Source organism: Zonotrichia albicollis, chromosome 8 (genome assembly GCF_047830755.1).
Source record: "Zonotrichia albicollis isolate bZonAlb1 chromosome 8, bZonAlb1.hap1, whole genome shotgun sequence".
NCBI lineage: Eukaryota > Metazoa > Chordata > Aves > Passeriformes > Passerellidae > Zonotrichia > Zonotrichia albicollis.
In genome coordinates this window covers 17,262,386-17,275,173 of record NC_133826.1, presented here as the reverse complement: position 1 = coordinate 17,275,173, position 12,788 = coordinate 17,262,386, and the positions used below count along the sequence as shown (strand labels likewise).

General features: G+C 41.6%; 2 protein-coding genes and 1 non-coding gene across 5 annotated transcripts in view; 2 read left to right on the top strand and 1 right to left on the bottom strand.

The window, feature by feature from the left end:
* The first annotated feature begins 182 nt into the window (after positions 1 to 182).
* Positions 183 to 8,156, top strand: DNTTIP2 (deoxynucleotidyltransferase terminal interacting protein 2). The gene is made up of 7 exons (XM_074546113.1): positions 183 to 554; positions 1,211 to 2,937; positions 3,948 to 4,080; positions 4,757 to 4,852; positions 5,229 to 5,393; positions 6,544 to 6,653; positions 8,004 to 8,156. The coding sequence occupies exons 1-7, from the start codon at positions 441 to 443 to the stop codon at positions 8,095 to 8,097; spliced, it is 2,439 nt and encodes an 812-aa protein (XP_074402214.1). The 5' UTR covers positions 183 to 440; the 3' UTR covers positions 8,098 to 8,156.
* A 2,780-nt stretch (positions 8,157 to 10,936) lies between these two features.
* BCAR3 (BCAR3 adaptor protein, NSP family member) overlaps positions 10,937 to 12,788 on the top strand; it is a 90,239-nt gene continuing 88,387 nt past the window's right edge. For all 3 annotated transcript variants that reach the window (XM_014263763.3, XM_005482073.4, XM_026790430.2), the window contains exon 1: positions 10,937 to 11,409. The gene's annotated coding sequence lies outside the window, so the exon portion shown is untranslated. The remainder of the gene's footprint in view (positions 11,410 to 12,788) is intronic.
* On the bottom strand, positions 11,507 to 11,593 carry TRNAR-UCU (transfer RNA arginine (anticodon UCU)). Its single transcript is given in 2 exon segments — positions 11,507 to 11,542; positions 11,557 to 11,593. It is a non-coding gene; the product is annotated as a tRNA-Arg (tRNA).

Below are 12,788 nucleotides of genomic sequence, written 5' to 3'. Positions count from 1 at the left end.
GCTACAAAACAGGAACTGTGCTAACCCCATGTAAAGGCTGCTCTAATGGGATGATTTATTTCCTTTCTGTAGACTGCTGATCGTTTGCTTGCTGTAGAAAAGTACCTTCTAAGACCTGCCATTTCTAGAGTCACCAATAGCATAACACTTTATCAAATTACCACATTATCTCATTCATTTGGTTTGCATCAAGATGGGCGAGAGGGGATTTCCTTCCATGAGAAACCTGAAAGTCTAAGTAAAATTTGAAACCCCCGTAGGCATTTTAGTGCAGCATTTTACACTTTTCCAAGTGCCTGCACCCCGGGACTCCACGGGGGGGCACGCGTCGCGAGGCCGCCCGCACCCTTCTTCCTGCTGCGGGCCCGGAAGGGCGGGCGGCGGGACGGAAGGAAGGAGGGCAGGGAGGAAGGGGCGGGCTCGGCAGCGGCAGCAGCAGCATGGTGAACACCCGGCGGGCGGCGGCGCGGCGCCGGGAGCCCGGGCCGCGGACAGGCGGCGGCGGCAGCAGCAGCCCCGGCGATGGCGATCCCGATCCCGCCGGTGCTGCGGAGGTGAGCGGAGCCGGGAGCGGGGCGGGCGGGCGGTGCAGCCTCCGCTCGGAGCGCGGCCGCGGGGCCGGGCCGGAGGGGCGGTGTCGGTGCGCCCGCCGTGCCCGTGCCTGCAGCCGCCCGAGGTCATTGGGCCATTTAGCTTTGGCAGTTAAAGGCAGGCTTATTTTATTTGCATGACAGATGTTTTAGCGTTTCTGTCACTTAAAATAATACTTAGCAGATCATAACTTGTTTTGCGATTGCTGAGAGGCCAGCTTGTTCGTAGACCTAAAATTGGTTTTGGACACCATTTTGGGGCACATTTTGATAGTTGATAGTGTTTAGTGGCTTATAGTTGAGGAAGTCTTTGAATATTTCTGAACGTTTTCCTGGATTTGCTTCCCCTGACAACTTGACAGAACTTTTTGGAATTAGGAGATACTTGTTTATATTTCTTAAAGGATGTGTATGTTTCTTCTCCTGCCCTGACCAAAATACAGTACAGATAAGCAAGGGATGGTTTGTTAAGGCTTCTTCCACATAGGTAGGGCTACACAGAGATGCATGTTTTGAGCTTAAGTAGATTTGTTTTAAAAGTTTGCTAGCGATTTTTATAGCATTCTTTTTATGTAGTTATTTTATCTGTCAGTACCATATTTTTTTTACTCCTTTTCTAGGTGGGATCTGCTGAAATTAGTACTCCTGTGGCTAGGAGGATGACCAGAAGAACTAAATCGGCTCGTAAGCCAGAAGTGATTCAGGAATGTCCGTTTGAAGAGTTGGAACATGCAGAAATGAAATCAGATGTCAGTGATAGCTCAGAGATGCAGATCACTAGGAATGAGAACACAGCTGTCCCATCAGCACAATCAGTTGCTGAGCCACAAGTTGATGGTTATGTGTCAGAAGCAGAATCAAACTGCTCTTCTGTATCTGGTCTCCAGACACCTTTGTTTGTAAGAGTAACACGGAGGCGACAAATTGTAATTCCTTATCAACCAGATTCTGCTGACAAAAAAAGACATGACAGTACAGCTTTTGTAAATAAGTTAAGTAATATTCAGGATGAAGATGATGTCTCTGAAGCTGAGTCTTGTTCCTCTGCTGTTTCTGGTGTCCAGATGCTTAATGTTCCCTCAAGTACAAGGAGCAGACAAAGTAAAAAGAAATTGCAGCCACACAGAGTTCCTGAAGCCCAGAGTGAAAATACTTCTGATGCAGAATCATGTTGCCCGAGTTCTCTTGTGGAACCATGTGCCACTCCAAAACGAATTACTAGGAGCATGCAAATGAAATCACAAGCAGAAAATACTAAGCAGACCAAGAAAAAAAATAAATCTGTTTCAGAGGATGAGAATTTAATTGAGGACACTGTTAAATCTGATCCCATCATAATTTCTGATTCTAGGCCTAGTGCAGAACTTGTCAATGACACAGAAAATGCTTCCATTCTCGTTGATGGTAATAAAGAACCTAGTTCACCTAGAAGTAAATGTGCTAATGCAACCTGGAGTGAAGATGCAAAAGAAGAGGTTTTAAATGATGTGGCATCCAGTCCTACAAAAACAAAACACAGTGACACTAAATCACCTGTGAAAAAAACAAAAAAAAATACGGAGTCTGTTGAGACAGACCATTCAGATACAATGTGTGGCCAAATACAAGAAGATCACAGTGAAATACTTGCAAGGAAGGGGAAATTGGAGCATGTGTCTGTTTCTTTGACAGACTGTATGAGTCCCAAACAATTCCTAGAATCCCAAGGACAAGTAACACCAAATGAAAGTAAAAAAATTACAGAATGTGAAAGAGCAGATGCTGAGACAGATGCACAGCAGTCTTTCTCATGTGATGATAAATTAAGGAAGAGTAAGCAAGCAGGTGCAGTGAGCAGCCCATCAATGGACATGGCTGTTGGCCAGACAACTGAAAGCATTGGTAAGGGCAGGATGCTTAAAATTGGTGCAGACAGTGGTGACAACCAAACAGAAGAAAATGAGGTATCACACAGCAGTGAAAAACCAAGCAGTGATAATAACTCCCTTGCATTGTTTCTGAGCAACAGTGAAAGTGATGACTCTGAAAATAGTGATGTGGCAGACATAGATACAGTTGATGAGAATCTGTGTTATAAAAAGTCAGATGAGAAAACTCCTTCCTTCAAAAAATCTTTAAAAAGTGGTTCACTGCACGTTGAAGGTCTTTTTGCAATTGATACTGAGCCTGGCATGAGTTCCAGCCAGAACTATTATCTGGATGATGTAGACCAAGACAGTGATGCTAAAAGTGAGCATGAAGGAGGTGAAAAAGATAAAGAATCAGACTTAGAAGAGGATGAAGAGGAATTGATAGATGAAGATGAAAAAGATGAAGACGATGATCTGCTGAAAAATAAGGTTGATGTGTAAGTATCTTACTAGGAATAGCTAAAGAAACTGCATTTCATTTAAGAATATGCACATTAAGTGCAGAATAAATAAGGGACTAGTCGTATCACATATGTCATGTTGCTGCAGAAAATGGTGTTGCACATATTATAAAATATTAATATGGTCCATAAATTTAGGTTTTGGGATTATTTTCAGTTTTGAATATAGTAGGAACAGAAATCTGAATTTTTTTTGGCATCTGGAGGCCTTGTATGTGTTCAGCCTAGAAAACAATGTGAAACTGTTCATGCTGACTGAATTGGTTATTCAGGTCACAGTTTTGTTGATTTTTTTTCCAGTTGGAATGTAGATAACGAAAGGTTCAGCAAATTCCTTACACATTGCCTAATTAGATAATGCTTTTTAAATAGTTGCATATAATTTTATGTGTCAGTTGTTGCTGTGCTGTGGATGGTGACTCTTCAGGTGAAACCTAGGATGGAATCAGAATAATTTAGGTGGAGTGATACTTCTTGAATTCTTGTAGTCCAGCTGGTGCTAAAATCCCTTCTTGTGTTTAAAGCAGTGAATTCTGTTTTCTTCATACTTTTTATTAAGAGTTATAGTATTTTTACTATCAATATGTTTGGGGTTTTTCTCTTTAGCTAGCAAGCTTGTCAGAATATAAAAGGATGCTAATCATGAGTTCTTCTGGCAAGGTTAAGCAAATTTAAGAATTCTGTTATACAGAAGATAACATATAAGATGAGAGTCCAGCATTAGAGTTAATATGAAAAATTTTGTGGAAGTTATTCCACAGGTTTTTTTTAATAATAAGTCTTATTTCATATAATGGCATGAATTCTCCTGCACCTGGTATTTCAAAACTACATAATCTAGATAACAACGCTTAAAATCATTGCAGAACTGAACCTAATTGGGAAAAATAAGAAAAATATTTTTTCTGTTCATTTTCCTCAGGACAGTAGAAGGTTTAGCTGCATGCATGTTACAATGTTTTAATAATTAACTATTTCTTTTTTAGTTTACATCTTTCCAGTAGCATAGACCCTGGTTTGAATATCAAGAAGCTTGGAGGTCTGTATATCAGTTTTGATGCAAAAAATCAGAAGCCTGGATCGAGTGCAATTGAACCACAGAAGAAGAAGAAGGACCAGGTAACATGTTTATAGTTACTCAGTTACCTGTGACTATAGTAACACAACAATATTAATCTAAGAAGGTTGGTTTGTTTGATTTTAAAGAAGTATCATTTTCATGGTTCATTGAGAACTTATATTCTCTTTGACCAGTGTAGTTTTACATTTGATTTTAATGGTGAAAGTTTAAATATACCTGACTTATCAGAAACTGAAAAACAGTGCAAATTCTAGCATTACCTTATAAAATAAACGGAAGTTGATTATACCTGGAGTTTTGCCTAATGATACACAAGCTTAAGGTCTGCTGACAAGATATTTAGTCCATAGCCAGAATGAATTTCAGTAAATAAGAGTCTATACCCTAGTATGGACTTTTGAACCGAGTAGGTTTTTTTTCAAAAGCACCCTTTGAAGTAAAGGGTATGTGTTCTTTTTGTTGAGACTTTTCTTTGGCTCATCCATGATAGTCCTCTTTACCCCAGAGGATTTGCTGTCTCACCTCCTCCTGGGCAAGCCAGCTGCTTTCTGTTGTTGGCCAGTGCTCTGTTTTGAAGATCTTACTGCTCATGTATTGCATTAGAATGCTTGCTTAGATTCTGCATGATTCCTTCAGTAGGTTCTGTAAATACAGTTAAGCTGTAAAATTTGTATCAGTGAGGTGGCTCTCTAATGTTCAAAAAAATTCTTACAGCTCTTGCAGAAGAGTGTAATAACTCCAGACTTTGAAAGAAAGGAATGTGTCCCACCCTACAGGGAGTCACTTCACCAGCTGAAGAAACAGCGCAGGGTAAGTGAAGAGCTGGTAATGCCTCAAATAATGAAACAAGGTGTGGTGGAAAGCTGCGTGCTGGGACCCTGAGCATATCCAGGCCTCCCTGGAAATGGAGGGATGAGGTGCAGTTTATTAGGGTCTTCTTTGAGCTGGCCTGTGAAAAGTCATCCTTTCAGTCACAAGCATAGTGAAGTTAATGGTTGTATGCTCAGTACAAATCTGTCATTGATGCAGTACTGATAACCTCCTTTATAATAATCATAAAATACGTGCTTTAGGGGTCCATATTTACATTCTAAATGCTTTATCTGTCTTTTGTAGGGAGGAGTTCCCTTTCTCTCCCGTCCTAGTCACTGAATGCAAATTCATTGTTCTTGGTATTGCATCCTAGGCAGAACGAGAGAAAACAACAGGCGATGGCTGGTTTGGTATGAAAGCCCCAGAAATCACAAGTGAACTGAAAAATGATCTGAAAGTTTTGAAGATGAGAGCTTCATTGGACCCTAAGCATTTCTATAAGAAGAATGACAGAGATGGTTTGCCCAAGTACTTTCAGGTAAGGAAGCAGCAGAAGGTGGCATTGTACTGCTGAAGTTTAAGGATACCTACTAATGCCTATTTTGTAGGTAGCTTCTATGTTAATTTCATATCTTAATTATGAAAGTGTTTTGATTACTTGGCTGGAGTTTGCAACTGTTTAACTTTGTGTTACATATGTATATATGCTGTAGATGTTTTTAGGTTTGGCTGATCTCATAGAAATGAACAAATATCTTACTGAATCCATATTTTGAACCCTCAGGGGACTAGATTTTCACTGCTTTTTTGGAGTACTGGCCTTTGTAAACAAGGGTGTAGAAAATAATTGGCTTTTATTTTCTTACTAGCTAATACAGTTTAAATGGAGACAGCTGCCTTTGTGATAAGCTGAAATTTTTGCTGCTTGTAGCTCTCAGCTTTGAAATTGTTTGTATCAATAAAGAAATTACTGGGTAAGCTGTAGAAATAGGCCTCCAGAAACTTTGAATAGTTAGCATGCTTGAGGAAATGTTTTCATTTCTCAAAATATTACCACTTCACTCTGAAGTGTCCAGGGTGTTATATATTGTGAAATTAGAGAAACTTGGACTGAAGTGTTCCACATAAGTGTTCCAGACAGGTTAATTTTCACTGCATGAAACATGTGCTGTGTGTATCTTCACTGCTGACCTGAGCCATGAGAGCTGACTGACACCCTGGTTGGGAAGATGGGATGGGTTTCAGGATGAGGCCCTTGTATGAGGGCTGTGGAGCCCTGGTACTGCCCTGGTACAGCTGCTGTGCAGTCATCTAGCAGAACCACCAGGAGGAGGGACTGGAAGAGGTTTAAGGTGGTCATAAAGGTTCCTTTCCCCTTATGTTTAAAATGTTTAAAAGTTAGGAACTTTAATGAATTAAAGTGTTGATACAGCAGTCCAGCATTGAAAATGTACAGTCTTAAAGCTCAGGCCTTCCTCTGTGCACTATGCAAGGAGACCAAAAGGGACTCTGCATACAAAACATGACTTAATTGTTTTGGTTTTTTGCACTTTTATTAGGCAGCTGTCATTCTCATCTGCTCTATAGGTGTCTGCACACTGGTTGCTGGGGATTTTTTAAAAAAAGGCAAAATAATCAACATCTTGCTGTTCATGTACAGTAAGAATGTTTTCATTTTTGTTTCCTAGGTTGGAACTGTAGTTGATTCTCCCATAGACTTTTATCACAGTCGAATCCCTAAGAAGCAGAGGAAGAGAACAATTGTGGAGGAGCTGCTTGCAGATTCAGAGTTCAGAAGGTATTTAAAAGTAGTTCTGTAATTCTAATATCCCATGTAAAAGAGGAGTATTTTTAACTCTATAGCCTTTTCTTGTTTTATTCAGCTTGTAGGGTGGTTTTTGATACTTCAAAGAAAAATTTTTAGTCTTTTAGCATTTCCATAGTACTGCAGTTTAGAAGGTCTAAGGAACCTTTATCTAAGGGGATAATTAGAATGAGATAATGTATATTTCATCTTCATTAAAGGATTTTATCCAACTTCAACCATCACTATTGGCAGCCACTCTTAAAGACTGAATATTTTTTCTTGGCATAATTGACTGAAAAGAGCAGTCTGTAATTCTGTGAATGTTGATATTATTTCATTTTATAAATACATCAGTCTGCCACTGTCATGGGAATCAAAATTGTGCCAGCAGGCTTACCTGAATATTATGATTGGATTGATTAATATCTGCACAGCTTACAGTTTTTGGAGTAGATAATTTCGTTGGTCCATTTTGGTATTGGTTATTACATGATGTTAATATTCACTTCTCCTTTCATATGTTTTCTTTGAAGTGGTGCATGGTTTGGGATTATAGAGTTAATTTTGTCAGACTTGTAAATTTAATTATAATGTTGGGAAGGCAAGTGTCTGCATCTATTTCTTAAGTAGCTTTCTGATTTGACCTGATTTATTAGATATTTATTAGCAAGGAGTTTTAAAAATTAATGTATTTGAAATTTGATCAATTAATTTATGTTGTGCCTAATTAAGGGCTTTAATCATATACTTCAGCATTAGTGCAGATATTTGTCAGATTTTGGTGTTGCATTTAAAGCCTCAGCAGTACTCAGTGTGCAGTGTCTGTGGTGCTCATCACTGCAGGTACACAAGAGTCTGTTAGAGGAGCTCACATTCAGCAATTACCCTGCTTGTTGTTGAGTATTCACCTCATCTCAGTTGTCCATCTGCAGTGGAGTAAGGTTTATTCTCCTGAGTGTGGTGAGAAGGCACTATAAAATGGCTGTAGTTTCTTCATGGTGTTGTGGAAATGGCTGAGTCCTCCCCTTGTGAGCAGCAGCAGTGTTTCAGCCAACTGTCCAAAATGTGACTGCATATGTAATGAGGACACCCTCCCTCCCCCAACCAAATTTAATTACAAAATTCAACAGAATTTACTTCCAAAGCAAATTTACCTGCATTTATCATTGATCCAACTACTGATTCCCTTTACTTATGCATAAATGTATGAATCAAAGAAACTGATTCAGAAAAGATGAGGAAGCTCAGTTTGGCAAATAATGTGCATAGAGTACTGTCCATGTTATCTTTTCCTGAACTTTGGTTTGCCGTGCTTAAAAGTAAATTATCTATTTTGTTCAGATATAATAAAAAGAAGTATCAGGAGATCATGAGTGAAAAAGCAGCTTTTGCAGCAGGGAAGAGGAATCGGAAGAAGAAGAAATTTCACAATTAAGAATTGAAGAAAAATCCCAAGCTGGAACAACTTGTTTGTTATAAAACTTTCTTACAGAATGCTTTGGTTGTGGTGTTGTGTTTGGTTTCTTTTAAGATTGCAGGTGAGATGCAAATTGAGGTTTAGGGAAATTTTTGCTGTGAGAATAAAGCTAGGAAACTTTAGCAAATTATCAGGTATCTCAATTTAAATTAATTTTGATTTTAAAATTGCTATATATTTTGATTAATATTTATGTAAAGAGATAATGATATGAAAGCATATATTAAATCTGAGTAAAAAATTCAGCTTCACAGATTGTGGTCTTCTCAGGCTTCAGACTTCACATCAATTAATTAGTAAATTCAGTTTAAAGTTATATGCATAATTTATCTTGGCACATATTGTGTGCTAGAATATATTTTTCCTTGACTTGTGAGAGGTGCTGCTGGCCAAAACTGTAATGGAAAGTATTGAAAAATGGTTTGGTTGTGAAGGGTTTATTTCAACACTGACCATAATGGTACAGAGAATGTCCTGGAATTCAGTGCCTACGCATATACTTTTATATTTATGTGTGTATACATTATAATATATATATATTATTTAGAAGAGACAAATTACATATTATTTAATAAATAAGTAAGTAATACATATAACTCATATTTTAACAATCATATTTTGTTTTTATTAATTTTTACCATTTAATTATTGTCCAATGATATTTTTGGAAATAACATTGGCATCCATTATGTAGGGTGTGTTGTGCAGATTGTCTGTTAGCTGCCCTGGAATAGCTCAAGCTGAGCAAATAGAGTGATTCTGGAAGGCCTCTGCTGCCACTGCAGAGCCACAGATGTCACTGGCTCAGTTCCCCTTCAGTGACAGTTCACGACCAGCACTTGAGTGTCAGAACTGCTGCAGTGTTTGGTTGGTTTTTAATGACCTGCTCATTATTGCTGTTACAGTTAGTGTAACTTGGTTACTGCCCTGAGGTACAGAAAAGATGGATAGTAGAAGAAATTAAACTGGCACTACATTGTCTTAGGTGGATTGGGTGATTAGGATGTAGAAGTCACTGTCAGAGCACCAGTGGTTGATTGGTTTCTTGCCACAAGAACACTGAATCTTAAAGGTTGCAGATCTTAAGCAAGGAATGCTTAACTATGTTCTTGACTAATGTTTAACCATCAAGTTTTCTGCTGAGAATTAGTTTTTTTAAGGATTAGTTATTTATGATGAAATGAGCATTGTGGTATGTAGTGACCACCAACTGATGTTTGAAAGAAATTTTCCTCAGATCCTTTAGGGTGTTTTTTATCATTCCAACATTGTCCATAATGTTGTACTACCCGAAACAGACAGGAATCTGGAGTCCTTAAGAAGTCTTCATGGCCTGGAGATGACTGGTGTCAAAGTAAAGTGAATTAATTGGGAAATATTAAACAAGTACAAGTAGAACCACCTGTCCCTAGGTCTCAGTTAATATGCACAGGCTATTTTAATGCAATTATATTTAGGCCAGTATCTCAATTTCCAGTAAATGATAAAAAAGCCAATAAAACCAGCTAGGTGTCTTGTTCTCTGGCTGAGACATGGAGGCACAAAAAAATGTAAACTGAACACTGAGAAGAAAACAAGGCATCACAGTAGATGTCATTCTGTTGCATCCTGGGGTGTTCCAAATGCAACTTTGCAAAAGCATCTTGCAAGTCTGAAAGACTTTGAGACAGACATGCAAGCTGTGGTGTTACACAGCAAGCAACAACTCTGTGCTTGGGCTGCTCAATAGCTCCAGCAGTTACTTCATGTGCAGCATAGCTAGAAGGGGATTTGGCTTGTGCTCTGTATCCTTTCCTTTGATCCTTCTAATCCATTCTGTTTCCCCCACCCTGTGCCCAGCAAGTGCCCGTGTTGTGTGCAGAGGGGTGGGATGTGCTGTGTTCCAGGGCTGCAGAGGGGTGGGATGTGCTGTGTTCCAGGGCTGCAGAGGGTGGGATGTGCTGTGTTCCAGGGCTGCAGAGGGTGGGATGTGCTGTGTTCCAGGCTGCAGAGGGGAGGGATGTGCAGTGTCCCAGGGCTGCAGAGGGTGGGATGTGCAGTGTCCCAGGGCTGCAGAGGGTGGGATGTGCTGTGTTCAGGGCTGCAGAGTGGGAAGTGCATTGTCCCAGGGCTGCAGAGTGGGATGTGCTGTGTTCCAGGCTGCAGAGGGCGGGATGTGCTGTGTTCAGGGCTGCAGCCTGGCACCCGCAGGTTGTGTTGGCTGGCTTGGCCTGAGCTGGTGCCTCAGCCTGTCAGATGTGGCACTGACCAGAGCACCTTCCCTTAACCTCCAGTTTGCCTTAAAACAGACAGACGGGCTTTGAAATTGACATAAAGGTGAAGGTACTGGAGAGATTAAAACCCAAATGCACCATGTGATTGCCTGTGGTATTAGATTACTCTGGAAACACATAAAAACTTTAATGAAGCTCTGCCTATCCATTTTATAAATAGTATATTTATAAGTAATATTGTCTTTTAATGGCAGAAATATTTGTCCTAATTTGTAATTGCACCTCTACTGACTCTGATGGTTAATGTGCCTGATGGTGTGGTTCATTTTCCGATTTTCTTTTATTGCTTTTAAATAAGCAGAATTGCAGTTGGAAAAGTCACACCTGCAAAATTAAAAATAATTTATCAAGAAAACCCCACAAATTTAATAACTCAGGAATAATGAATCAGATTAATTTATTCCATTCTGAGCAAAATCGAGGTGCTTTGTTTATTGCTGCTACTGTTTTATTTACAGCAATTTGATTGCTGTAATTAAAATGGCTCTTCATCTTCTGTCGGTAAGTCAGAAAATATTGTGTTAATTTCTGGTTTGTGCAGTTTGTGGACTTGTTTCGTTATTTGAAACTAACCAGAAATGTATCACAGTGACCCATCGTAACTGAACTGCCTCCAGGAAAGACGAAGTCTTGGGTTTTTAAGTAAAATTACTTTCGCAGACAGTTCTGGAAGCGTAGCGACCCCACAGGGCCGCTTGTCGGTTCGGACCGCTGTGGCGGAGCTTGGGCCAGGGGAGCAGGAGCAGAGCCCTTCTCCCGCAGCCTGAGGGCGGCAGGAGAAGGAGAACCGACCCCTTCTCCTGCTCCGCCTTCTCGCTGCTGGTGAGGAAGGTTCGTGTCGCCGGGCCGAGCGGACATGGCAGGTCCGGTCGATGGCGGCTGTCGCCGCCCACTTCCAGCGTTCCCAAAGCTGCCAGGCACGGCGGGAGGCGGGCCTGGAGAGCCTCGCTGACGGGAGAAGGGCCAGGCCGGCGAACCGGATACCTGCGGCCGTGAGGTAAGGGACAGGGGAGCGTCGGGAAAGATTTCCGCCCAAACGGCGTAGGGGGCGGGGGAAATGTATTTAAAAAAAAAGAGATAAAAAAGAGAAGACACGACTCCGCCGGGACTCGAACCCGGAACCTTTGAATCCCTTCAAACCCTCTAGAAGTCCAATGCGCTATCCATTGCGCCACGGAGCCACCTGTTGGAATCTTCTCACCCCGTCGATAGAGCCTGCGCGCGCCGTCACGCGCTAGCCCCGAGCGCTTCGGCTGTTTTCGTCTTTTTTTCAGTTTTATTTTTCCTAAGCAGCATGAGCAGGGTTATTCGTACACGGTGCTGCGTAAACGAGTCCCGCGGCAGCCCCTGCCTGCTGCCTGAGCACTGCCCGCAGCCCGGGTGGGGCCCACGGCTTCCTGAGCAGCGCTCGCCACCAGGCTGCGTCCTTATTTCTTATGGAAGACCGACTTCATCAGTAATCACTATAAAATATTTGTTGGCATCCCACTTTGGCGTTTCCAGTATTGATCCTTATGCTCGAGGGATATAATTATGACCCACAATTGGCCTTGTATTGAGGAACTCTCCCTCCAGACGTCCGTAAATACTCAGTAGCACCACCCTCCCCCATGGATTCTGAAAGAGGTTTTTCCTTTAAAGCTGTAATTCTAGCCTGAAACAAGTCCGTGATACCATATTTTTAATAATGAATAGGCATAATAGAAACCCCAAGAGACAAGAGTAGGAGGTATTCTTTCTTTAACCTCGCAAGCGCAGCCTGTGGCCTGCTGCTCGGGGAGGGGCGCGGGGCTGCCGGCCCCGGCAGGGCCCCGGACAGCGAGGCCTGAGCAGTGAAACTTCGACACTCTCGTGCTGCACTTCATCGTAATTTAAAAGTACGGTTACCCATAAGAGTGGAGAAAAACGTGTAACTAAGCACGCCCTAAAGTCTAAGGAACAAGGAAGCTAATCACACCGATGGAAAATAAACTGGCTCGGATCCACAATCGCCGAGGTATTGCAGCCGGGGCTGAGATAGCGCGTGTAATGAATAACCGCGGTGACTCCGGCAGGGCCTGCTGTGCTTCCCAGGGAGCGGCTGCTGCCGTGCCCGTGGCCGGCACTGAGCCGCAGCTCCTGAGCTGCCTGGTGACCCAATAGCTCCCGCAATGCTGCCCAGAAAGGAGCTTGCTGGAAGGGTTCAGCTGTTACAGCAAGTACCAAACTGCGGGTACAACCCCCAAGCTAAGAGACTTGTTGACCCAGAACATTTGTAAACAAGCCAAGAATCGCTAAGCTGGACAAGATTCAGAGCAGGTCTGGTCGAATTTGCCAGCTCTGGGTCTTGCCACAATTTTTCTGCAATGGACAGACCTCTTCATAGTACTCCTGGTA

Bases quoted from the DNA above. Each gene is read 5' to 3' on its own strand.
- DNTTIP2 (XM_074546113.1), top strand. From the start codon at position 441: ATGGTGAACACCCGGCGGGCGGCGGCGCGGCGCCGGGAGCCCGGGCCG. The intron at 555-1,210 runs GTGAGCGGAGCC...CTCCTTTTCTAG, and splicing joins ATCCCGCCGGTGCTGCGGAG to GTGGGATCTGCTGAAATTAG. The intron at 4,081-4,756 runs GTAACATGTTTA...AAATTCTTACAG, and splicing joins AGAAGAAGAAGAAGGACCAG to CTCTTGCAGAAGAGTGTAAT.